The sequence below is a fragment of the Lentinula edodes genome (assembly GCF_021015755.1).
Source record: "Lentinula edodes strain Le(Bin) 0899 ss11 chromosome Unknown C8R40scaffold_9, whole genome shotgun sequence".
Lineage (NCBI taxonomy): Eukaryota > Fungi > Basidiomycota > Agaricomycetes > Agaricales > Omphalotaceae > Lentinula > Lentinula edodes.
Window position 1 is genome coordinate 775,244 of NW_025764315.1, and position 23,413 is coordinate 798,656.

Sequence of the window (23,413 nt, forward strand, 5' to 3'; positions counted from 1 at the left end):
CGGAGAAAAAGAGTACAACTTTAGCACGGGGAAATGAAAGGCACTATTCGAACATGAAGGTATGGTAAAGTAGGTGCTGTCTGGCAGCAACAGTTTTAGAAAACATACCAAAGAGTGACTACAGATACTTAGATGGCGGATTACTGGGAAATCGTGCTCCAAAGAACCGTCGTGGTGGTGGTTTCCAGTCAAGGAAGCTGCGTAATAATTTCAAATCGAAGCCGCAACAATGGATCAGATTAGTAATAAAATGCTGTGCACCAATTCTCCTCTCCTTACAAGTCGAGCTCATGTCAAAATCGACAGTGACCGGAGCACCTAGGACAAAAAAGTCTTTGCAACCCAGCCGAAAGGGGAAAAAGGCCTGGCGTAAAAATGTCGATCTAAAAGATTTAGAAGAAGGATTGGAAGAACGGAGAGGAGAGGAAAGATTATTTGGGGGTGCTCTCAGTGAAAAGCCCGACTTGGATCTTTTCCAGATTGACAAAGAGGGCGATGAAAACTGTAAGCTCTTAATCTTGCTTTAATTTTATACTCAGTGAGAATCACAGTGCGCTCGATACTTCCCAAACCCAAACCGTCCCAATTGACCTCGCTGAAAATTCTTTCCGAACGAAGCGCAGTTCCTGCTGTCTTTTCCAGGACAACTGGTGATGCGAATCGCAAACATCATCTTTCTCGAGAAGAAAAAGATCGATTACTGAAAGTAGGAAAACGTCAACGGAAAGGTCCCTTCGGCGCCATTGTCGATGACCGCGATGGCTGGTCCTCGGGTGCCGCAGCCTCTGGAGGTCAGTTAGGTTTGTAGTGAAATAGCAGGGCTTGACTCATCTCCCACAGGTGTTTCGGAGGCAGTGAAGTCGGCTGGTCATTATGATCCATGGGCCACTTCGCCTCCATTACTCCCCGAATCCATTCCTCTTCCTATTGCAAACCTTCCTCCGTCGCATGCGCCATTACAAACATCCGAGATATCCACCAACCCTCGAAGCCTTATTTCCCTACCTGCTGTACCTTTACCGCATGCTGGGACATCTTACAATCCACCCGTTCAAGCGCATACGGAGCTCTTACACCGTGCTCATGATCAAGAGGAAGTTCGTTTGCGTGAAGACATACGGTGGAAAGAGATTGGCCAGGCTATAAAAGACGGAGTGACCACACAGCCAGATCTAGTCTCTGTTGTAGAAGAGATGGTTTCCCACAAACTTGAAGAGGACGTTGATAAAGAGGAAAAAGAGGAGGAAACCTTACCGCCGAGGAAGATTCCCCAGCGTAAAACAAAAGCGGAACGACGAAAAGCGACGAAGTTACTTGTGCAAAAGCGTATACTCGCCGAACGAGCGGCTAAACGACGCCAGCTATCATACTTGGCCGAGCTGAGTGCGAAACACTCGAGGCGGACGGGAAATTCACCAGCTTCTAAAGAACTTGTCCAACAGCGGAAGAAGGCGTCCCAGGAAAAGTTGAAAGCTGGAATTGTGGGTCAAAAGATTGGGAAACATCGCGTTCCAGAAACTCTTGTTGATGTACAGCTCGGAGATGAGCTGAGTGAGAGCTTGCGGGGGATAAAGGTATGTGATCTGTGCGTCCGTATTTCTGAATGATACTCATTGGAACATATAGGTTGAGGGTAATCTCTTCAAAGATCGATTCCTCAATCTACAACAGAGGGCGTTGATAGAGCCAAGACTCAGAGTTCTGTATGTATATTTTGGAACCTTTCTGCCAATACAAATGATTGACATATGAACACGATCTTCTTGTAGGCCGAAGAGACGTCGTGTTCGTATGGTGGAATACGAAAAACATGCCTGGAAGAAGTTTGACCGGGAGCAAGAGTCGTAAATGAGGAGGTCACTGGCGTTATACCTTCTTACTCCATGAGTGCTACATTCGCGTGATTGTAGATATGGTGCCTTGTCAAAAATACTCACAGAGCTGGCTGAGGGCTCTACTTGCTCAAAACAAGTAGACCGCAGATCCGGCCAACGACGACGGCGGTCGGAGTCCCATTGTGCCCTAAATACAGTAGTAATGAAAGCTCTCTACATATATATGCTCTCGCAATCCCCGCCCCGCACTGTTTCACCACCATGGCTTCTATCACCCAGATTTTCTCTGCTCTTTCTGCCGAATGTGTACCAATATGTGGTGCAAGCTTGGTAGGCGCCAAAAGGCGCCAAACTGGCGATGGCCAACACACCGCCCGGCTGACTTATATGTAGTACTCTGATAAGCATCCTCTATAAACGACTTTTCTCGGAATTGGCGACAATAAACGCCTAGAAGGTTTTCGCCCTGCACAGACTCTTGGGACGAATTAGGGCAAGTCTTATATGAATCAACCCACGAAGGCAAGAGAGAGGCTGTTTTGACTTCGACCAGTACTTCCAATTCGAGGTTTAGCGATAACAACATGACTCGTTCGTCTTTCGTTATCTCCATGCCCGGCAACGACTAATCGCTCTACTCATCAACAGATAACCTGAATTCAATTGTCGCTTTTCCATCTTCTAATCACCAGGACAGAACTTCCGTCTATTCTGTACAATCTTCGATCTCGACAAATTCTAACGATTCACTACCGCAGCCGCCGACTCTCCCTTATCTGCCTTTTAGACGAATATCTCTCCCTTCACTGCCTCCGAGCCAGAGCATTCAACATTCTCCTCTGCGCCGTCAAACCACCCAGCCCCTGCAGCCTCAGAGATCAAGTATCGCTAGTTTCGATTCTTTCCCCGCCATAGAGGAGAGAGAACGTCGGGAAAGTAACTCTACGGCAAGAAATCATCTGGTTCCGAAGAGTAGGAATTCTACAGGTTTCCCTAATTCGAATGTCACTCCCAGGAAAGGTCAGAGAAAGACTGCTGTTTCTATGCAGACGGACTCAAGGCCTCCTTCGATTTCACCAATGCGTCGAAAATCTCGGGGTCTTTCAGTCTTACCACTTGACGATCCTCTGCTGGTGAAGAGAAGAAAGGTGATGATAGAGTTCTACGAAACTGAAAAGGCCTACGTCGAAGGATTGGATTTAATTTACGAGGTGAATAAGGGTCTGATTTATCTACTAGAATAAGACTTTTGAACGTGTATCATTCAATTTACAGCACTTTCTCCTTCCCATCCTCAACTCCCTTGACAGACCTACGCCTATCCTCGAGAGACCGCTACTTACTGCTGTATTTAGCAATTTCGTCGATATCTGGAATCTTCATCACTCCTTCTATAGCGAACTTACAAGATTATTCTATGCGTCGGAACCGAAACGTTCTGATCTACCCTCGTCGAGTCTCAGTACAACTCAACTTCAAGAGCCAACTGATGATCAGACGTTCTCAGTATTCCCTTCTTCTCCGCCCCCTCTTTCTCCTGTCCTCCTCACTCACTTTCCCTACCTTTCGCTCTACACACCGTTCATTACTGCGTTCCCACAAATATTATCCGCTCTCAATACTCTGCTAACACCTACTCACTACTATCGACAGCGAGCTCAAGCGCAAACCCGTGCCGCTGCTCGTGCGCAATCTTCGACACCATCATCCATTACCTCCCCTTCAAAAGGCATTGAGCTCAAATACGAGAAACGTTTTGCAGATTTTGTAGCAACACAAGAAAAGCATCCACGCTGTGGAAAGTTGCAACTGAGGGATTGGCTATTGACTATCGTGCAGAGATGTCCAAGATATTTACTGTTGCTGCGTGATCTGCTGAGTTGCACACCGGGAGAGGCCCCATTGCCAGAGGAGGGAAAGGAAGGCGTACAGGAGAAGATGGCAGAAGACAAGAGAAGGTGGTATCGCGAAGCGTCGAAGGAAGAAGAAAGGGAGAGAGAACGATTGATCCAAGTATTTGGGCTGGTGTCGAAAAGTAAGCAACTACAGCTGGTTTTCGAAGCTCCTGTCAATATCTTTTACAGTAACAAATTCGCTCAACACTTCCATATGGTCACACTCTCAAACTCTTGCCCTACTCGCCCTTCAACGCTCTACGCCCAACCTTCCCTTAGATGAATTCCAGTTCATCTCCCCCGGACGAATTTTGCTTAAACGGGGAACACTCTTGCAGGTTGAAAATCCTGACGCTAGAGTAAGACGAGGGGAGAGCAAAGATGGCGACATGCGTCCTCGCGAAAGAGAATTCCTTCTCTTCTCAGATTGTCTTGTCTGGCTCGCAAACGAGGAGGCAGAAAAGAAAGAGAAGGAGTGGAATTTTGAACTTGATTTGGGTTCCATTTGGAGCTCATTTATGGGTAGTGGCACATCTTCGTCTGAGAAAAGTGTAGGCGTACAGAGACCAAGATCAGCTGCCTTGGTAAAATCTACACCGTCGATTGTCGAGGAAGAATTTGATATTGATACTATTGATAAACCTGACGACTATAACAGCTTGGACCACAAAACCCACGTAATCCCTGCATCTGCCATTCCTCGAAATCTCAAACGACCTCCTATGGTAAGGACAAGGAGCAAGAGTGAGGCAGAACTTCCCGCTCTACAAGGAAAAGCTGCAGTTCCGTCGACGTCACACGATAGCCCACCCTCTTCTGCTCAAACCCAATCTGCCTTAGCTGTTGACAAAAACGCTCGTCGAATAACTCATCAATCCAACTTCTCCCGTACCAACAAGAATCCCGTGCTACACATACATGGGAGGGGACGGAAGGACAGTTCTACCTCTCCTGGATACGGTGGTATGGATCAAGACCAGTGGTTATATAAGGGCAGAATTGAATTGGTTAACCTGGAGATTGTGGTCGATACTAGTTTTACTGTTGAGGACGAGCTTGAGGAGCTAGGCTCTGATACACTCAACGAGATCAAATGGAGGTGGGAAGTTTTGAGTCCTGAAGGAAGTTTTGTCTTATATGCTGGTGAGCACTACTTGCATACATTCATCACCCGTCCACGCACGATTTTGATTACTTCTCAAGCTTCAGTTCAAGAGCGCACGGAATGGACTACCCTTATCCGAAAAGCCAAGTCTCAACAGCTTGTTGCATTAAATGCTCAACATCCCAATTCGACTCTGACTTCGAGCGAAGCGACGCAACACATCCGTCGCGCTCTGCAGGCATTGCCATTTGCTCCGAATGACGTTCGAATGCAAGGATCTAAAGTCGAAAAGAGGCTGAGTAAAGGCAGCGTAGATAGTGGAGATGGAGCGAGCGTCGATGGCATGAAAGAAGGAATCAAGAAGGGCAAAGAACGGCTGAATTCTTCGAAGAAACATAGAAAATCTAGGTCGAAAGACCAAAAGGTTTCCAATCCTGATTGGCACAAGGAACGTAGGTTAAAAGTCGAGCATTGGGTTCCGGCGATCTGGATTCCCGATGAAAAGGCAGAGGGATGCATGCGCTGTGGAAGGATATTCGGATGGAGGAGAAGGAGACACCATTGCCGACTTTGTGGGCGATGTGTCTGCTCTTCCTGCTCAGAAAAGGCAAGGCATCAAATTACGCCTCAACTATCTTAAATTAACGCTGTCTCTGTTTCATAGACCTTCTATATCACAGATCCTAACATAAATGATGACGATGCATTTAGCAAGTCCGCTCGAGCGTGTAATGCTTGTTATGAATCTGTCTTCCCATTGATTGACCACCATTCTGATCCGGAAAACAAGGCAGACGATTCCACCGTCCGTTCAAGATCTCATCCTCCGCTAGCTCATTCCTCCGTCTCTGATTCAACATCCAGTTTCCTACCTCCCAGTACCAGCGCCATGACATATGTTTCCAATACAGACACCATAACTTCACTCTCTCATCTGCCTTCGTGGATGACTATGTCCGTACCTTCCCTTGCATTATCCTCGAGCTCCAATAATATTGGAGGCGGTGCAAGGATTAAGAGCAAAGGCAAGGAACTTTCAGGACCAGAGGCTCTGATGGCTATCGACAGCAAACGATATGGCTATGATCTCGAAGCACGGAGGCAGTCTGACAACTTAGGGGAAAATCGGTCGCGTAGAGATAGTGGTGTCGTGTTCGATTTGGATAGCTCGACAGATGATATCGCGTTGGATGATGTAGTACAACCACTCCGAAGGGGCTCACGTATCAAGTTACGCTCGCAATCTTCCTCTGGGTCTCGACCCAGAAGCTTTATAGAGGTCTTTCAATCGACTGGCGGGGGTGATACGCCTCAACCTCAAACTCTAATGCAATCCACTTCCCCTTTAGAAGAGATGGCTGAGTTCAATGAGGATACCATTGCAAGATTGGCATATGTGGACGGAGAGGACTCGTCTGTTCTGTCAAGCTCGTCTGTCAACAGCTCAAGGCGGCATACAACTATCAATCTCTCCACTTCAAGTTCCTCGGTCTCGTTGTCTATTTCGCCACCGATTTCTTCTGGGGAACTCAATGTCCAAGGAAGAAGTCTCCTTTATAATGCATCATTAGCAGAACGTAGAGAAGATACTGTACGCCGGAATAAGCGGTTCTCTATGCCTGCAGTCGCCCTTCAGACAACGAGCGTCGTTGCACGAACGCAGAGCATGTCACCGGAAACATCAGGGATGGTTTCACGCGAAAAGAGCGTTGCTTTCGTGGACAGTGGTTCTCCTCTAGGCAGAGACCAAGATGGGAAACGAGTCACTGGAAACAAAATTGGTGATCTTCTTCCTGGAATGTCTGGCACACGCTCGAAGAGGTTTTCCTTGGTTCTAGGAGGGCGTCTTGGACACTCGACTGGTATTCACACTGGTGGTCGCAATGACCATGCATCTCCAAGCAGTCGACGCAAAGGCGGGGGTGACGCCAAAAAAACACAGGAAGGGTCAGATCTAGGGAAGGGAGTGGCGGCGAGTAGACTAAATGAACTTTTAGGAAGATCCAAACATAGCGAATGAACACTTTGAAGTTTGAAGGATATTGTTATTTCATTGTATTGTTACTATACTCTGTTTGAAACCGCCGATTTGGGCGTTTACCTGGCGCTCATCGGCCTTGCTGACTAATTTCGTCGTGAAATCTCGGACTCGCACGTCTTGCTTGTTTTCCATCCATATTTACGATGCTCGGTCGCGTTCTGAAAAGCGCTGCGCGCAGCCAAGTGAGCTACCTGATATTCTTCTGTTCTTGCAATATCTAATATATTTTTCTACAAGAGGGGCTTGCGGTCGTTCGCTACCACGACAAATTTAGGCCCCTTCACTGAAATTTCTACGCTTTCGAATGGCCTAACTGTCGCGACAGAATCTCAACCTCATGCTCAAACTGCTACAGTCGGCGTCTGGATAGATGCTGGGTCCCGAGCAGAAACTGACAAGACCAACGGCACCGCTCATTTCCTCGAGCATATGGCTTTCAAGGGCACTGGTCGTCGGTCGCAGCACGCTTTGGAACTTGAAGTGGAAAATATTGGCGCACATCTGAATGCTTACACCTCTAGAGAGCAGACCGTCTACTATGCCAAAAGCTTCAGCAAAGACGTTCCTGTTGCCGTCGACATCATCAGTGATATTTTACAAAACTCCAAGCTAGAGTCTGGGGCAATTGAGCGAGAACGAGATGTAATCCTGCGGGAGCAGCAGGAAGTCGACAAACAACTAGAGGAGGTTGTATTCGACCACCTTCACGCGGTTGCTTTCCAGGGTCAGCCGTTGGGTCGCACTATCCTAGGGCCAAAGAATAACATTCTCTCCATACAACGCGACGACCTTGCTTCCTACATTCAAACCAATTATACTGCTGACCGTATGGTGCTCGTTGGGACTGGTGGTGTTGACCATCAGTCTCTGGTCAAGCTCGCTGAGAAGCACTTTTCGTCTCTTCCTGTTTCTGCCAATCCCCTTGCTCTCGGACGTCTATCATCAGAGCGCAAACCAACCTTCGTAGGCTCAGAGGCTCGTATCCGTGACGACGAATTACCCACTGCTCACGTTGCCATTGCCGTGGAAGGTGTTGGTTGGTCCTCGCCCGACTACTTCCCAATGATGGTTATGCAATCCATTTTTGGCAACTGGGACCGTTCTCTAGGAGCATCATCTTTGCTTTCCTCTCGTCTGTCTCACATCATTTCCTCCAATAGTCTTGCCAACTCATTCATGTCCTTCTCAACCTCCTACTCGGACACCGGACTTTGGGGTATTTATCTTGTTTCCGAAAACCTGATGAACCTGGACGACACGCTGCACTTTACGCTCAAAGAATGGACGAGGATGAGCATTGCCCCTACCGAGGGTGAAGTTGAGCGTGCCAAGAGCCAACTCAAGGCAGGTCTTTTGCTAAGCCTCGATGGAACCACGGCTGTTGCCGAAGATATTGGACGACAAATTGTTACCAGTGGCAAACGGATGACACCTGCTCAAATTGAGAATGCAGTAGATGCTGTCTCTGTTGATGATATTAAGCGTGTCGCACAGAAATACCTTTGGGACAAGGACGTAAGTGGTTTTCCACATTTCAGTGTTTGCGATGTTCTGAGTGATTACTTTCATTCAGTTTGCTCTTGCTGCTTTTGGAAACATCGACGGATTGAAAGATTATGGACGTATTCGTAATGATATGTCCTCGATGTTGTACTAGATTTTAACCTTGTCGCATTGTTGCTTTACTTGAACAGTAAATACTAAAAGTAATGCGTTCGTTCTGTTGCACGAAATTGCTATGACGGATGTCCGATGTCGAGTGTGAGAATTTTTTACATTGTGCACTCTGAGCTTCCACCATCATATTTCTCTGACTTCTAGTTCTCTTCCGCTGTATACGGGGCACGGTGATACTGCGATGTTTGACGAAAACCCAAGTGAGTAACGTACTGCTCTTCTAGTACTCTCGTCTTAAAATTTGACAAGATTCTGTAATGCAACATGACAATCGTTCCGTGCCATATCTGCCCTCTGAGAGAGCTCCCGATACTGTACCTCCTCTTCCAACTTACGAAGCCGCTGTCGAATCCTTTTCAAATCTCGCTATTAATGATGCTCGTAGAGATCCAATCCCTCGCTCGACATCGTCCATGTCAATGCGCTCCCTACAGTCCATCCAGCCTCCTCAACATCAGCGAATGATGGACCCGTCCCGACATGCTAACGGCCTTCCTCCTGCTCCAAACTATGCTCGGACGCATGCCAACCATGAGCCAATATCACCTCGTAGGGATAATTACCCTGAAAGTGACCGAATGACTGTTTCATCTCACGATGACCAGTCTATCGCGTCTCCGGACAGTTTTTCATCGAGCCAATCGACTCAATCTTGGGCTGGATATGCGCAGCCTCCTCAACATGGCTGGCCTTCCAATGGCTATGATCCATACATGTCGGCCGCTTCCAGTGTACTTGGTATGGCTCCTCCGCCAGGTCAACAATATCCTCCTTCTCAAGGACCGTATAATCCCAACCTTCAATACCACCAATATGCCAATAGTCAAGTATCTCTTGGCTCTAATCATTCTGGCTCGTATGCTGCCGGCTATGCAGCTTCCGTCGCGTCTTTTCCTCCTCCCAACGGCCGTGCCACGCTTCCGCCTGTATCAGATACCGCTTCTGAAATTGAGCCACGCCCCTCACTCGCCAGAGGAGAATCGCTGCTACCTGCTACCAACAAATCTAAGGCTGTCGATCTCTCTACTCCACCGTATACTAAACAGTACATCGATTCCTATCGGCAGCGTATCAAAGGAGATCCCGATCCTGAGGCACATTTTCTATACGCCAAATATCTTATTGACGCTGCCAGGAAGATCAGAACGAGCTCCAAGGATCAGCGTTCTGCAAAAAAATACTCTGAGCTGTTAATCGGAGAAGCTTTGAAAGTTGTCCGACGGTTAGCTACTCAAGGAGATGCATATGCTGAAGCCCAGTTCTTTTTAGCAAACTGCTTTGGAACAGGTGCATTGGGCCTACAGGTTGATCACGAACGAGCATATCATCTCTATCTGCAGGCTGCAAAGCAGAATCATGCTGCCGCTTCGTATCGAGTCGCTGTGTGTAACGAAATTGGTGCCGGTACACGGAAAGAACCTCCTCGAGCAGCTGCCTTCTACCGCAAGGCGGCTTCGCTTGGTGACACCGCCGCTATGTACAAGCTTGGAATGATTCTCTTGCAAGGGCTTCTCGGAGAGGCTAAGAATCCGCGAGAAGCGGTCGGCTGGTTACGACGGGCGGCAGAGCAGGCTGACGAAGAGAATCCACATGCACTTCACGAACTTGGTCTTCTCTATGAGATGCCGAATTCTGGGTTGGTTCCACATGATCCCATACAGGCGAAGAACCTTTTCACTCAGGCTGCACATCTGGGCTATACACAATCACAGTACAAATTAGGGCAATGCTACGAGTATGGGGCTCTTTCATGTCCCGTTGACCCGCGTCGTTCAATAGCATGGTACACCAAGGCCGCAGAGAAAGGAGATCCCGAAGCTGAGCTGGCTTTGAGCGGATGGTATCTGACTGGGAGTGAAGGTGTATTGAAGCAGAGTGATAATGAAGCGTATCTTTGGGCTCGCCGTGCTGCAAACAAAGGGTTGAGTAAGGCTGAGTATGCCGTTGGTTATTATGCAGAAGTGGGGATAGGTATCAATCAAGACATCGAATTCGCAAAACGTTGGTATATGCGAGCTGCAGGTATGTGGTGTAATGCTGTATCCAGACCTATTCTATTGCTGATTCTTGTGGATGACATCTGTAGCTCAAGGTAATAAACGAGCGATGAACAGGTTGACAGAGATGAAACGTATGGGCAACAAGCGAATGAATATCGTTCGCCCAACTCGTCAACAAGCAAAGGATGAGTGTGTAATCTGCTAGTACATATCTTTTAATGACAACCATGTCTCCAATACCATGACTTTCCATGTAAAAGGCGAAAGATAGCGAAAGATAGAGAATCCATAATAAGAGCTAATCCTTCCAAGTCCATACTTCTACTATTCGCTCAATGCGTTCGCGTTCGACGACATTCTCGGCTTTCCGCCGTACCTTGGTGATCACATTCTTCCTACTGCTGACTTCGACTGCTGGTTCGGTTTCCGATCCTTGATTATTGTCCCACTCTATCCATTTGTTTATCTCTTCGCTCTTTCCAAGATGAAGTGTTTTGGAATCAAATTCTGCCTTCGTTTCCAAGACAGTGTCCCATCCTTTTGGTCGGAAATTCCTGAACTTCGGAGGGCTGTCTGACCGCATCCTTTTGCGTTTATGCATATGTCCAACGCCATTTGGTGCGTACTCATCATCGCTGACGTTACCGCTTGCATGTCGCAGTCTCCACGCCAACTCTCGCGCCAGTGCAGGTCCATCCTTCACCCTATCATGAGGTATCTGCTCCTTTGCCTCTTTCTTGGCCTGCACTGATCCTCTTTCAAGCGCGCGAGTTTCCGACAGCAAAAAATCTACCAACGCTGCTAAAGAATCAAGAATCCTGAATGATGGTACGTTTCCACTCTTGAGGTCTTTCATATATTTGTCGCCCACATACCAAACAAGTCTATTTCAAGTAGTCAGTAGAACTGATAACTATCCATCTATCTCACTCACTTGGTGAACATTGGAAAACGAAACTTTTTTGGGACCTGTGTTCGAATTTCAATATCCCGCACTTTAAGCTCTACGCTCAAAACTTCTGGTTCATAAGCTTTGCCAAAATACATTTTCAGGACTTACGAGTCGGAATATCGTAGGAATGCAGAAAGTTACCGCCGAAGACCAATGTGTCTTGAGGCGTATACTGAAAACATAAGAATTGAGCATATTGTATGACATGACACTCACCACGGCATGGATCCACCCTGTTGGAATGATCATCGTGTTTCCTGCAGTCAGTGTAACTTTCACGACCTCATCGACTAGATCTCCTAGCCATGTATTATACTGAATTTCAGTCCCTGACCACCGTTCGTACGCGGCTAAGTTGGCAGATGTCGGTTTGATGAAATAAAATATCTATGCCAAACAGATCAGCTCTACACTAAATTTTGAGCATGATTAAAATAATACTTTGGAGCCGTGCATGATGTGGTAGTAAACAGAGGAGCCAGCAAAGTCAATATGCCAATCCTATTGTCAGGCAAAATCAAAACATGAGTTGAGCTAGATATTACAAGACTCACTGTCCATGCACCTTGCACTCCCATCAAGCAATACAACTGGACCTTTGGATACGTATGCCCCTTGCCTTTCCGGGTAGAAGGCCAAAAGTTTTCCACCCAATCGAGCTCTCTAACCAACCGCGGAGGGAGAATTCTGTCAGCAAGTAGCGTGCCTGAAATCTCCAGTGATATGACATTGAAAATCTTGTCCCGCTGGTGAGGCTCAAGGTTGTAGTATTCAACCCACTGCCCGACAGTCCAGCCTGGAGCGTTCGCTTGGGAAGCGACATCTGTTGTCCGATTGTGGTTATCAGCCATTCGAGCGGAGAAAGGAATAAACATACCGATAACTTCAATTGGATTCTTCTCTCCGACCAATAACCCAACATCGTCTACGGTGAAATTCTCATCTGGCATGTTCATGCCTAATCCCTCCGGACTTTCAATGACGATTGGCTCTTTCATAGCGCTCTCATTTTCCTCGACCCACTCCAACCCCACCTGACTGCCTTCCATTCTTCGAAACGAATCATCTTTTATTTCCTTGCCCTCCATCATATTCAGAAATCTTTTGGGATCAGAATTGACACCTGCTTCTATGTTGGCATAGTTTTTGGTTGTTCGTTTTCTGTCCGACTTTCGAGCAGGAGCTCGGAAAGTAATCGCTCGCTTTCCCGTGGTATCCGTTGTCAAGCAGGTCTTGCAGAACCTTTTTCTTGTGATTGAATTCAAATGTTATTGTAAACGGTGGTCCTCACTGACCATTTGTCGATTGTGTCGAGGTCAACCCCTTCACCCGTGCACCTCCAATGATACCAGACCTTGCAAGCACCACACATTGCCCATTGTTCATTCACCTCGTCATCTAATTGGGCAATAGTTTCCGGAGTACAAGCCGGACAACGGTCGTCTGCTAGTTTGGTTTCAGGAGATTCGTTATTCGTTGCTTCAATTTGATCCTTGGTAGCATCATTCTCAGGGCTCCCTTCAGTTGGATTATGGCCGTTCGAGCGCGTAGAACGACGTCCAGAAGCCATTGATAATGGGATCGAGGAAGTTGACCCGTGAGAATAAGGTAAACTCTAGATTCGTTCTCTAATCTCATGTACAGTAAATACATAGTGGCCGACGAAGATGTTTTTAATTCAAAGTCCTTCAGTATTTAATATTTGTTTAATAGTCAGATCTTCTCGCTGAGCTCTGCGACACCTGGGAGTATCTGAGTGGTTGTGAGATCCAATGAACACAGTACTCAAAGAATGTATGGGTCTTACCTTGCCCTCCAAAAGCTCGAGACTAGCACCACCACCAGTACTAACGTGGCTAAGCTTGTCTTCACTCTTGTGCTGAGCAACCAAAGTAGCAGTGTCACCGCCACCGACAATCACAACTGCGCCTTTTGACGCAGCCTCGATATTGGCGTCGAGAAGAGATTTAGAACCAGCAGAAAAAGCGGGGAATTCAAAGACACCAGGAGGACTGGAAAAGAGATCTTAATCTTGTGAATATCAATGATACGATCCGACATACCCATTCCACAGAATAGTTTCAGCTTCAAGCACAGTTTGTCGGAATAATTCCTGACTCTTGGGTCCGGCATCGAGACCCATCCATCCGTCAGGAATGCCCTCGGTTTCACTTGCGGTCCCCGTCTATAAGGTAATGTTGGAAAAATATACTACTGACCACAACGAACTTACCGTAGCATCCTTGTCAAACTTATCGGCTGTGATATAGTCAACTGGGAACACAAGCTTAACGTTGTTCTTCTTGGCCTTCTCTACCAGACCTTTGACCTTTTCGGATCCTGGGGCGTCGAATAAAGAGTTGCCAATCTAGAATAAAATGAGACAGTGAGGGGAAATCTAATGGAAGCTACTCTCACAGAGATGTTCTCCAGTGTCTTTTTGAAAGTAAAGGCCATTCCTCCACAGATGATTAAAGAGTTCACCTATCAAGAGGATAAGGACACGCTCTTGGGAAGCACAGACTAGGTAAGTACCTTATCAAGCATGTTCTCAATCAACAGGATCTTGTCCGAAACCTTGGCACCACCAAGTATAGCAAGGAACGGGCGCTCAGGTTTCTCGAGTGCTTTAGCGAAGAATTCAAGTTCCTTCTTGACCAAGAAACCAGCAGCTCTCTGTGGGAGCTTAACGCCGACCATACTTGAATGCGCACGGTGGGCAGTGCCAAACGCGTCGTTGACATATACGTCACCAAGCTTCGTAAGTCCATCGCGAAATTCAGTGACCTTGGCAGCATCAGCTTTGGTCTTCGTTCCGTCCTTATTCTTCACAGATCCCTCCTCCTCGATGTGGAATCGTAAGTTTTCGAGGAGAATGACTGATCCTAAGGAAGCTGAAGAGACGGCATTCTCAACCTCGGGACCAACACAGTCCTTCAAGAAGGTGACTGGTTTGCTAATAAGAGATTCGAGTTCGGCGGCAACAGGTTTAAGGGAGTATTTTTCGTTCACTTTGCCGTCAGGACGTCCAAGATGGGACATCAAAATGACCGCAGAAGCTCCTAGATGTCGTGTCAGAGCAAACGCAAGGATCCAGAAATATGGTTGTGACCATTCTCAAGGGCATATTTAATGGTGGGCAATGCAGCTACAATACGCTGTAGGTAATGTAAGTACTCAGCATATTATACAAAACAAGATTTCGCAGATCGATAAGGACTTACAGCGGGGTTGGTGATCTTTCCATCCTGCAGAGGAACGTTGAAGTCAACACGAATAAGTACGCGTTTCCCTTTGAGATCGAGGTCAGTAATGGAAAGCTTGTTGGAAAGGGACATGATAAAGAGCCTAGAGGAGTTGTTCAAATTTGTAGGGAAAAATCCGGCTCGGATTTATAGTCAGTCGTGGGAAACTTTCTGAGTCTAGCCTCCTTGTTCTTTCCTTTCTCTGGATTCGATGGAGAACTCCCTCCATCTCGACTTGAACAGCCTTACTCTAGACTCTTCCAAGAATGCAGAATCCACAGTGCCAGCCACTTCCGTAGAAGATGTCTCTTCTACACAGTCTGAGTCTCCAGACTCTTCGGAGAAGCCATCAGATAAATCTCCAGAGGTTGCCGTTCCCGAATCCAGGGAACGGAAAAAACCCTATGTGAATCCTGAACGCGTCAATACTGGAGGCTCTCAACGAGTGAGCTCCCATATCTATTTATTTTGAACTGCAAACACAAACAACTACAGGACAAATTAAGTGAGGAAGAATTAACTGAGCGTATGGAACGTATCCGACAACAAAATGAAAAGATCAAACAACGTAGAGTGGTAGGCTTCCATTATATCACCTATAACGAAATTTATTCACCTACCTACATTCAGGATGTTCAAGCGGACGAAGACGCTTTCCGAAAGACCCAGCAGAATGAAAGGGCTAAGATGGCTCGAATTCGCAAGGTTCAGGAATCCGTCAATAATACTCGAGAGCAGAACGCAAAACGGAAAATGGACAAAATACAGAGTCGAGAATGGGACTCAGGCAAGCATTCACCGGGAGACTGGAAGGCACGAAATCAACCTACGCAGACCAGCCCCCCCAATGAATCACAAGAAGCTGACGGTACTTCTGTGTCATCGAGTCAGTGGGCGAGAGGAGGAAGTGCTGGTAGAGGCTCAATCAGAGGTCGAGGGAGAGGAAGAGGTTCAAGAAGGGGAGGAAGACCAGTGACTCCTGCAGAAGTGTCTGACCTTCCTGACTCTGGCGAAGCTCCTGGCGCTGGTTGGGAACCTTGGGGAGATATCGCAGAATCCAAACCATTAGTTGATGAATCAGAAGATGTTGTAGCATTATGAAACATAAAAAAGATTTTCATTGAGAATAGTTGTGTAACCTATAGTTTATATTCGCATACGGGGTTTCAACGGAAACAGATGACAACGCATATCTCGCGTTTACTTCCATGACATTGATGTCGAAACTTTCTAAACCACCTACGCTGAAACCGTTCAAGCTCGCACTTATACAGCTGGGCAATATCAGCTCCAACAAGAATGACAATATCAAACATGCGCGCGAAATGATCATGAAGGCTGCCTCCGCGAAGCCTGATCTGATTGTCCTTCCAGCGAGTATATATCTGCTCGCCAACGTATGTGCTCTCACAAAAACATTCAGGAGTGCTTCAATTCTCCGTACGGGCACGTCCATTTCCCAGTATACGCTGAGAAGATAGGGTTCACCCCTGGGGAACCATATGATATTGGCAAGAGTGAAAGCGAGTCTGTCAAAATGTTATCATCCGCCGCAAAGGAATGTAATATTTGGTTAATCGGAGGTAGGTTAGCGTTGAGCTTGGGAACGGGCATTCATTATCTAGATTTCCAGGCTCAATTCCTGAACGAGATGCCAGCTCTGATAATGTGTTTAACACCTGCACGGTGTATAATCCACAAGGTTAATGGTTCCGTTGTTTTTCCAAACGATTTGAAAGATGTTGACGACAAGCGGGGAATTTCAGGAGAGCTTATTGCATACCACCGGAAAGTCCACTTGTTTGATATCGATATCCCTGGAAAGATCAAATTCAAAGTAAGTCGTAGTAGTTAAGGGGGCGAGGATGCATTAAGAACTGTTCTACTATCCAGGAGAGCGAAACCTTGACTGGGGGCACTACTCTCAACTTTTTTGACACTGGTGAGCTCATGCTTTCTTATTATCAACATCCCTAAAAATCGAAGCCCTTCAGAATTTGCCAGGATCGGTTTGGGGATCTGTTATGATATCAGGTTCCCCGAGCTGGCGATGATCTCAGCTCGCCAAGGTCAGACACTTTCTTCTTCCCTTTCGACGCTGATTGTCCACTAGGCTGTCAGGTCCTCGTTTATCCAGGCGCATTCAATATGACTACCGGACCTCTCCACTGGGAGTTGTTACAGCGTGGACGGTAGATCAAGTTCACCTTGTCTAACTTCTACATACTGAGAAGTATTTTCAGCGCCGTTGACAATCAAATCTTTTTTTCTATGTGCAGTCCTGCTAGAGACACAACCGCAGGATACCACGCAGTTTGTTGATTTCTTGGAACTGAAAATATGCAACCTGACGTTCTTGGTAGTGGGGCCACTCCATGGTTGTTGACCCAATGTATGTTTTGTCTCAATGTTCGAACAATTTCAGCTTATATACCTACAGGGGAAAGGTACTTTGTGAAGCCGAAGAAGGAGAGCAGATTATGTTCACAGAAATCGGTACGTGGCTATTCCAAATATCCCAAGATATAGATGGTATGACTTGACGCACTTGTTGAAGACCCGGTGGTTTTCAATGAAGCTCGAGGTGGAATCCCCGTCACAAAGCAGCGCCGATTTGATGTCTATCCCGATGTTTCTGTAGGAAAGTAGAGAAAATAATAAGGAAATGAAGAGGTTGCCTGTTTTGTATGGTGATGGAATACCATGGATGGTTGTGGAATGATCGCGATTAACGGTTATGTAACAAAAAAAGCTGGGGCGCTGCCATTAACTTTGTTACTTACACCTTTTACTACTTACCTTCACTCTCATATCTTTTGCCAGTCATGGTTCGAGAAACGTATGCTCATTGCCTTTGTATCTGCGTTAGTTCTGACTTTTCTATCACATTCCCAGTAAATTTTATGATCTTCTTGATGTATCGCCCAACGCCTCAGAATCCGATTTGAAAAAAGCCTACCGCAAAAAGTAAGACGTTTCTCGTTGCTGCCTTGTCATTGTCTTGACATTCTATTCCCTCAGGGCTTTGCGGTTACATCCAGATAAAGGTGGAGATCCTGAGTTGTTCAAGGAAGTGACACACGCGTACGCATGGCCAACATGACTATTTTCCTTTCTGTTGAACGACGTGCAGATATGAAATTTTATCCGATTCCGAGAAGAGAAGCGTTTATGATGCGAGAGGAGAAGCTGGGTTATCAGAAGCTGGTGGCATGGGTGGTATGGACCCTCAAGTACGTTTTCAGCGTTTTAAAAAAACAAACCACTGTAGCTGATGTGTATTTTCACAGGATTTATTCAGTTCACTCTTTGGTGGGGGCGGGCTCTTCGGCGGAGGAGGAGGAAGCTCACGGGGAGGGCCTCGTAAAACCAAAGATCTTGTTCATCGGGTACACGTCACCCTCGAAGATCTGTACAAGGGGAAAACCACGAAATTGGCTCTCACACGGAACGTTATCTGTTCAAAGTGCAAGGGCAAAGGTGGAAAGGAGGGCGCCACCAAGACTTGCAATGGCTGTAATGGTCGTGGTGTCAGAGTCACCTTGCGACAGATGGGACCCATGATTCAACAGATCCAGTCCGGTTGCGATGAATGTGGAGGCTCTGGCGAAACGATATCAGCAAAAGATCGGTGCACACAGTGTAAAGGAAAGAAAGTCCTCCCAGAGAAGAAATTCCTCGAGGTTCACATTGATAAGGGTATGAAAGGCGGACAGACAATTCAATTTCGAGGTGAAAGCGATCAGTCTCCAGGAGCTGAGACGGGAGACGTTGTCATCGTCATCGAGGAAAAGCCACACGAAAGATTCAAGCGTCAAGATAACGACCTTCTCATTGACGTTGAGATCGATCTCCTCACTGCACTTGCTGGGGGTGAATTTACCATTAAACATCTCGATGATCGTGCGCTACTGGTTAAAATTGAACCCGGTGAAGTGATAAAACATGGTAGGTCTTTTATTTGGCTCCTGCGTTGGCTAGTGCTTTACTTCTGTCATTCGCAGGCGAGCTGAAGGTCATTCATGGCCAGGGTATGCCATCTCATCGACACCACGAACCAGGAAATATGTATGTGAAGTTGAACGTCGTGTTTCCCGACTCCATAGCTGTGGAAGCCATACCACATCTCGAGAAAGCACTTCCACCCCGGACACCACCTCAGACTTTCCCCCACAACATTGTCGTCGAGGAGGTTTCCCTTCAGCAGAGCGATTTACGCTCCACCCCCCGGGAATATCAGGACGATGCAATGGATGAGGATTCCGAGCCTCGCGTCCAATGCGCAAATCAATAGATTTTTCCATGTGCGTTCCATTTGGTCGTAGTTATTTTAGATTCTGTTGTATCGTACTGCTTTTACTTCATACATATATCTACCACGTTGTCTGAGACAGTATGAGCCCGGAGCAGGGTGGTTATTGCTTTTAACAACCTACCTCGGGGTCCTGTTTAAATTGTTCGTAGAGGTCACGATTGAAGAAACTGACTTCCGTTTCGTTTTCTGAAGTAAGGTGATTGGAAAATAACGTTCAAGTTGGAACTCTTAGGATAGACGAACCAAATCCAGCATCGGCAAGTGTGCTGTCGTCAGCCAGAATCCACTCATCATGGTCAAGATTTATGATAAGGTTTGTAGTCTGAACAAGGGTAAGATAAATATTTCCTAGAGAATATACACTTACCTTGGCCCCGTGAGCTTGTGTGTAAAGCTTCAAAGTATCTATGAAGTCATGTAGTCAACTTCATTTGAGTTCTTTCCGAGTATAGACCCACCCAGTTGAACATTCCGATACGGCTTCCATCCAGGCTGCGTTTGAATGACTAGAGGTATTATTTCTCTGATCGCGTCACAAGCAGCGCGATCTACCTTGACGAGAAATATCTTTGAGTTGACCGACAGTTGTGGTTTCGAGATTGATATCTTGGAGGACCAAACTACGTTCCGTACGATATCGAAATGATTTGATAACTCGGACGGTAAGAGTCGCAGAAGTTTTTGGTCGAGCAAGGTTTGTAGGAATGTCCGAGAAATCAGTGTAGGTCGCCATCGATGGCGCAAAAGAGAAAGCGGCAGCACAGTATTTGCGGAGTTTTTCCGTTCGGCCCGGACTGTGTACTTAAAGTAGAACGGTGATGACCTTGTCATTAACATGTATCCATCCATGTCTCGTTCATTCACCGTAGCGGATGTTGATGACCTTGTTACAAAGCTGCAGACTGAGGAGAAAATCTCCCTCTTGGGAGCTCCGAACTGGTGGAATACTACTCCAATTCCCCGTCTAGATATTCCATCCATCCGTTGTAGTGACGGGCCAAATGTAGGTTACGTCGCTCTAATCAAACAATTTCCGCTCTAAAATGTGTCGAAGGGCGTTCGGGGATCTTCTCATTTTGCATCTACTCCCGCTCAATGTCTTCCGGTGCGCAGAGAATCCACTATCAATATATTGAGGTTGATTTTACTTTTAGTGTGCTACTTCTTTGGCATCGACCTTTGATGTCGACTTAATTCGAAGAGTAGGAGAATTCCTTGCTGCAGAGGCAAAGATCAAATCCTCAGTCATCTTGCTTGCTCCGACATGTAATATTCAACGCTCACCTCTTGGAGGGAGAGCTTTTGAAAGTTTCTCTGAAGATCCTTACTTATCAGGTATTTTTGTAAGGGCTGCAGTCTATTGTCCACTAAGACAAGAGCCAATAAACATAGGAATTATGGCTTCTGCCTATGTCAATGGTCTTCAATCGCAAGGAGTCTCTGCAGGTGAAGCCTGCCGACACTTGAGGTTTGATTTTGACTAATATATTCATTCCTTAGCCATTAAACATTTTGTTGGGAACGATCAAGAGCACGAGAGGACTGCCGTTGAATCTGTAATGTCTGACAGGGCTTTGCGAGAAGTATACTTGTACCCGTAGGCTCTTCTGCACACATCTTGTCACTCTGTCCATTGAAATCTTCCATAGTTTCATGCTGGCCCAGAAGCTCGCCAAACCTTGGGCTTTCATGACTTCGTGAGTCTGCCACTTTATTCGGGATCTAGATTGGCAATTGTTAAATGCTGATTCAGATATGGACGTATTCATGGTGTTCACTGCTCCGAAAATCCCGAATTACTGCAAGATATACTTAGAAATGAATGGAAATTCAAAGGCATCGTCATGAGCGATTGGTGTGTACTCGTTGACAATGATCTCTCAAATCAATGATGCATTTGTGTTTTGTAGGTATGGTACGTATGGAGTAGACCAGCCAATCAATGCTGGTTTAGACCTGGAAATGCCTGGACCTACCCGTTGGAGAACACCTACTCTCGTTAATCATGTGTTGACCGCTCAGAAATTATCACCCTCAACGCTAGATGACCGTGTCAGAAACATGCTATCATATATACAACAACAAGTCCGTCTCAATCCTGAAGTTGTCTACGGTGATGGTAAAGAGCGGACCCGCGACACTCCAGAAATCCGACAATTTTGCAGAACTTTAGCGGCTGAGGGAATTGTCCTGTTGCAGAATCGGAATAAAGTCCTTCCTTTACTCCCAAATCGTGTACGTAAGCTTGCGATTGTGGGCCCTAATGCTAAAGGAAGTGTCATATCCGGTGGAGGATCCGCTGCGCTCAAGGCTAGCTATATAATCACACCGTATCAAGGCATACAGCAAGGCGCTTTTGATGACTTACAAATATCTTATACCATTGGATGTTATGGTCAGTCTTCGAAGCATTATGTCAAAGTGTATTAACCATGTAGCATCCATCTGTTCGTTTTTTTGATAGCCCATAAATATCTTCCGACGCTCGAAAATCATCTGGAGACCCCGAACGGAGACCCTGGCTGGCTTGCGACGTTTTACAGTCATGCAGAAGACGGCGAACTCACTCCACCAGTCGCAGAATTTGTCTTGAACGATACTCGAGTAAAACTCAACGACTTCATTCCTGCAGGCCTCAGCGAAAATTGGACACTCAAAATGAGTGGAAGGCTATCTGTTGATAACACAGCACCATTTGAACTCGGTTTAACAGTCGCAGGTAGGAGCGACAGTGCTTCCTCATTTCTCCGTCGTTGAACAGTGAATGATAGGAAGAGCGAAGCTTTGGATTGACGGAGAGCTGACCATCGACAATTGGACCAAGCAAACTCCGGGTGACTTCTTCTATGGGTTCGCATATATATAATTACGCGTGTTTAATTTTTTATCTAACTATAGACATACAGACAAGGCACAATCGAGGAAAAAGCAACTGTGAAGCTAGAAGCAAGGAAATCAGTAGATGTACTCGTCGAATATACCAACTCGTATCCGCCTCCCGATCAAAATGATGAAGGAAAGACTGTACCCAATGCGCAACCTGCGTTAATGCGCGGGCTGGTGAGCTATTTGACAAGTGTACTGAATAATGACTTGCACTAACCTACCTCGCAGCGGTTAGGTGGCTGCGAGAAGATCGACGCTGAACTTGCGATAGCGGACGCCGTAAAATTAGCCGAGAGCTCAGATGCAGTAGTTTTCATTGGTGGCCTGACTCCGGAATGGGAGAGTGAAGGTTTCGATCGGCTTTCATTGGACTTGCCTGGGATGCAGGCAGAGCTTATTGCGAAACTTGCTGCGGTCAATCCGAACACTATAGTTTGTATCCAGGCGGTCAGTAGTATTATTCTTGCGAGGTTCGAGGCCAACAGAAATTTCAGGGATCTGCCATCGCAATGCCGTGGAAGGACGAGGTAGCAGGGATTTTGCAAACTTGGTATTTGGGGAACGAGGTTGGAAACGCAATTGCAGATGTACTCTTTGGGAAAGTCAATCCCTCCGGTCGCTTACCGCTTACATTTCCGAAAAGAATAGAAGACATCGCAGCGTATCCCAACCTCCGTAGTGAACACGGTAAGATTTACTACCGCGAAGATCTAATGGTTGGGTACAAGCATCATCTCAAGCAAAAAATTGAGCCGTTATTCAGCTTTGGGTGAGTAGCTTATGCTTGAGTGGATTTATATCCAATGTTCACTGTTCTCCGAAACCCCTCAATGTAGGCATGGCCTATCGTACACCAGTTTCGAGCTTCTTGACTGTATTGTAAAACAAACTGGGACAGATATCGAAACATCTGTCCGGCTACAAAATACAGGAGCAATCGCCGGATCAGAGGTTTTGCAATTATACGTGGCTTATCCCGACAAGGGAATAACTCATCCTCCGCTGCAATTGAAGGCGTTCGCGAAAGTTCATGATGTAGCGGCAGGGCAAGTTTCCACTGTCAAACTAAAGTTGGACAAGTGGGCATTCTCATACTGGGATGAGAAGAAGAATCAATGGAAGGTGGACGCTGGCCATTATGCACTGTATCTTGGTTTCAGCTGTGAACACATAATTTGTGAGAAGATTATCAAGCTCGGAAACACGCATAGTTGGACTCAATTGTAGGTATGAATATAAGTATGTAAATCGCAACTGTAAAAACTCATAGTTAGGGTCGCTGTATTTTTATGTTGTAAAAGGTTGTAAACCAGTGCAAACCCGATCAACTTGAAGTGTCTTGGTGTCGTCACTGTCTTGGGCGGCGGAACAGAACTGTTTTTTTGAATTGTTTCTTGTCTCTTCAAAAGAGATATTTGCGCGTTTGTTAATCCCATGCTGTCAATAGCAGGACGATTGACTC

The 23,413-nt window shown here is 46.4% G+C and overlaps 11 protein-coding genes across 11 annotated transcripts; 8 read left to right on the plus strand and 3 right to left on the minus strand.

Annotated features, from left to right (window-relative positions):
* Positions 1-290: 290 nt before the first annotated feature.
* C8R40DRAFT_1040083 (ribosome biogenesis protein Nop53/GLTSCR2) lies at positions 291-1,848 on the plus strand (the record flags this gene model as incomplete). The annotated part of the gene is made up of 5 exons (XM_046223886.1): positions 291-504; positions 552-745; positions 801-1,574; positions 1,627-1,703; positions 1,770-1,848. The coding sequence occupies 5 exons, from the start codon at positions 291-293 to the stop codon at positions 1,846-1,848; spliced, it is 1,338 nt and encodes a 445-aa protein (XP_046088811.1).
* Positions 1,849-2,608: 760 nt separating this feature from the next.
* Positions 2,609-6,855, plus strand: C8R40DRAFT_1040337 (uncharacterized protein; the record flags this gene model as incomplete). Its single annotated transcript, XM_046223910.1, has 13 exons — positions 2,609-2,797; positions 2,885-3,046; positions 3,111-3,270; positions 3,343-3,507; positions 3,598-3,761; positions 3,898-4,268; positions 4,461-4,572; positions 4,666-4,873; positions 4,934-5,097; positions 5,200-5,418; positions 5,500-5,644; positions 5,747-6,020; positions 6,381-6,855. Coding segments are annotated over 13 exons (2,808 nt in total), but the record flags the coding sequence as incomplete, so codon positions are not given.
* A 164-nt stretch (positions 6,856-7,019) lies between these two features.
* Positions 7,020-8,533, plus strand: C8R40DRAFT_1039825 (mitochondrial processing peptidase beta subunit; the record flags this gene model as incomplete). Its single annotated transcript, XM_046223869.1, has 3 exons — positions 7,020-7,058; positions 7,114-8,391; positions 8,450-8,533. 3 exons carry the CDS (start codon positions 7,020-7,022, stop codon positions 8,531-8,533), a joined length of 1,401 nt encoding a protein of 466 aa, XP_046088813.1.
* Positions 8,534-9,293: 760 nt separating this feature from the next.
* C8R40DRAFT_1040317 (HCP-like protein) lies at positions 9,294-10,758 on the plus strand (the record flags this gene model as incomplete). Its single annotated transcript, XM_046223908.1, has 2 exons — positions 9,294-10,575; positions 10,640-10,758. 2 exons carry the CDS (start codon positions 9,294-9,296, stop codon positions 10,756-10,758), a joined length of 1,401 nt encoding a protein of 466 aa, XP_046088814.1.
* Positions 10,759-10,851: 93 nt separating this feature from the next.
* On the minus strand, positions 10,852-13,075 carry C8R40DRAFT_1039721 (jumonji protein; the record flags this gene model as incomplete). The annotated part of the gene is made up of 8 exons (XM_046223860.1): positions 10,852-11,437; positions 11,488-11,557; positions 11,614-11,677; positions 11,722-11,892; positions 11,947-12,006; positions 12,060-12,328; positions 12,383-12,747; positions 12,801-13,075. 8 exons carry the CDS (start codon positions 13,073-13,075, stop codon positions 10,852-10,854), a joined length of 1,860 nt encoding a protein of 619 aa, XP_046088815.1.
* A 25-nt stretch (positions 13,076-13,100) lies between these two features.
* C8R40DRAFT_1094968 (phosphoglycerate kinase) lies at positions 13,101-14,947 on the minus strand. The gene is made up of 8 exons (XM_046227680.1): positions 14,730-14,947; positions 14,618-14,663; positions 14,041-14,567; positions 13,924-13,989; positions 13,739-13,873; positions 13,569-13,690; positions 13,313-13,517; positions 13,101-13,257 (listed from the first exon to the last, which is right to left on the minus strand). Exons 1-8 carry the CDS (start codon positions 14,841-14,843, stop codon positions 13,219-13,221), a joined length of 1,254 nt encoding a protein of 417 aa, XP_046088816.1. The 5' UTR covers positions 14,844-14,947; the 3' UTR covers positions 13,101-13,218.
* C8R40DRAFT_1094974 (uncharacterized protein) lies at positions 14,918-15,930 on the plus strand. The gene is made up of 3 exons (XM_046227681.1): positions 14,918-15,195; positions 15,246-15,326; positions 15,381-15,930. Exons 1-3 carry the CDS (start codon positions 14,962-14,964, stop codon positions 15,849-15,851), a joined length of 786 nt encoding a protein of 261 aa, XP_046088817.1. The 5' UTR covers positions 14,918-14,961; the 3' UTR covers positions 15,852-15,930.
* Positions 15,921-17,519, plus strand: C8R40DRAFT_1094977 (carbon-nitrogen hydrolase). The gene is made up of 11 exons (XM_046227682.1): positions 15,921-16,123; positions 16,174-16,333; positions 16,384-16,452; positions 16,517-16,587; positions 16,644-16,692; positions 16,745-16,819; positions 16,864-16,942; positions 16,994-17,063; positions 17,114-17,142; positions 17,191-17,246; positions 17,308-17,519. Exons 1-11 carry the CDS (start codon positions 15,959-15,961, stop codon positions 17,397-17,399), a joined length of 915 nt encoding a protein of 304 aa, XP_046088818.1. The 5' UTR covers positions 15,921-15,958; the 3' UTR covers positions 17,400-17,519.
* C8R40DRAFT_1094979 (uncharacterized protein) lies at positions 17,520-19,132 on the plus strand. The gene is made up of 6 exons (XM_046227683.1): positions 17,520-17,589; positions 17,646-17,717; positions 17,772-17,834; positions 17,884-17,983; positions 18,041-18,698; positions 18,755-19,132. Exons 1-6 carry the CDS (start codon positions 17,576-17,578, stop codon positions 19,042-19,044), a joined length of 1,197 nt encoding a protein of 398 aa, XP_046088819.1. The 5' UTR covers positions 17,520-17,575; the 3' UTR covers positions 19,045-19,132.
* C8R40DRAFT_1168434 (uncharacterized protein) lies at positions 19,124-19,798 on the minus strand (the record flags this gene model as incomplete). The annotated part of the gene is made up of 6 exons (XM_046231182.1): positions 19,124-19,135; positions 19,187-19,251; positions 19,309-19,387; positions 19,433-19,470; positions 19,524-19,571; positions 19,618-19,798. 6 exons carry the CDS (start codon positions 19,796-19,798, stop codon positions 19,124-19,126), a joined length of 423 nt encoding a protein of 140 aa, XP_046088820.1.
* A 21-nt stretch (positions 19,799-19,819) lies between these two features.
* C8R40DRAFT_1094986 (beta-glucosidase) lies at positions 19,820-23,278 on the plus strand. Its single transcript, XM_046227684.1, has 14 exons — positions 19,820-20,068; positions 20,120-20,170; positions 20,220-20,400; positions 20,458-20,511; positions 20,566-20,662; positions 20,715-20,762; positions 20,819-20,920; positions 20,976-21,460; positions 21,530-21,784; positions 21,837-21,915; positions 21,972-22,125; positions 22,180-22,398; positions 22,446-22,720; positions 22,788-23,278. The coding sequence occupies exons 1-14, from the start codon at positions 19,901-19,903 to the stop codon at positions 23,176-23,178; spliced, it is 2,559 nt and encodes an 852-aa protein (XP_046088821.1). The 5' UTR covers positions 19,820-19,900; the 3' UTR covers positions 23,179-23,278.
* Positions 23,279-23,413: the final 135 nt, after the last annotated feature.

Excerpts from the sequence above, each read along its gene's own strand:
- C8R40DRAFT_1094968 (XM_046227680.1), bottom strand. The coding sequence starts at position 14,843 with ATGTCCCTTTCCAACAAGCTTTCCATTACTGACCTCGATCTCAAAGGG. Across the intron at positions 13,874-13,923 it reads AGACACTGGAGAACATCTCT|ATTGGCAACTCTTTATTCGA; the intron begins GTGAGAGTAGCT and ends ATTTTATTCTAG. Across the intron at positions 13,518-13,568 it reads GAAACTATTCTGTGGAATGG|TCCTCCTGGTGTCTTTGAAT; the intron begins GTATGTCGGATC and ends TCTCTTTTCCAG.
- C8R40DRAFT_1094974 (XM_046227681.1), top strand. The coding sequence starts at position 14,962 with ATGGAGAACTCCCTCCATCTCGACTTGAACAGCCTTACTCTAGACTCT. Across the intron at positions 15,196-15,245 it reads ATACTGGAGGCTCTCAACGA|GACAAATTAAGTGAGGAAGA; the intron begins GTGAGCTCCCAT and ends AAACAACTACAG. Across the intron at positions 15,327-15,380 it reads AGATCAAACAACGTAGAGTG|GATGTTCAAGCGGACGAAGA; the intron begins GTAGGCTTCCAT and ends ACCTACATTCAG.
- C8R40DRAFT_1094977 (XM_046227682.1), top strand. The coding sequence starts at position 15,959 with ATGACATTGATGTCGAAACTTTCTAAACCACCTACGCTGAAACCGTTC. Across the intron at positions 16,693-16,744 it reads TCTCAACTTTTTTGACACTG|AATTTGCCAGGATCGGTTTG; the intron begins GTGAGCTCATGC and ends GAAGCCCTTCAG. Across the intron at positions 17,143-17,190 it reads TCCATGGTTGTTGACCCAAT|GGGAAAGGTACTTTGTGAAG; the intron begins GTATGTTTTGTC and ends ATATACCTACAG.
- C8R40DRAFT_1094979 (XM_046227683.1), top strand. Across the intron at positions 17,718-17,771 it reads AAAAAAGCCTACCGCAAAAA|GGCTTTGCGGTTACATCCAG; the intron begins GTAAGACGTTTC and ends CTATTCCCTCAG. Across the intron at positions 18,699-18,754 it reads CGGTGAAGTGATAAAACATG|GCGAGCTGAAGGTCATTCAT; the intron begins GTAGGTCTTTTA and ends TGTCATTCGCAG.
- C8R40DRAFT_1094986 (XM_046227684.1), top strand. The coding sequence starts at position 19,901 with ATGTATCCATCCATGTCTCGTTCATTCACCGTAGCGGATGTTGATGAC. Across the intron at positions 20,512-20,565 it reads ATCGCAAGGAGTCTCTGCAG|CCATTAAACATTTTGTTGGG; the intron begins GTGAAGCCTGCC and ends TTCATTCCTTAG. Across the intron at positions 22,399-22,445 it reads CTATAGTTTGTATCCAGGCG|GGATCTGCCATCGCAATGCC; the intron begins GTCAGTAGTATT and ends CAGAAATTTCAG.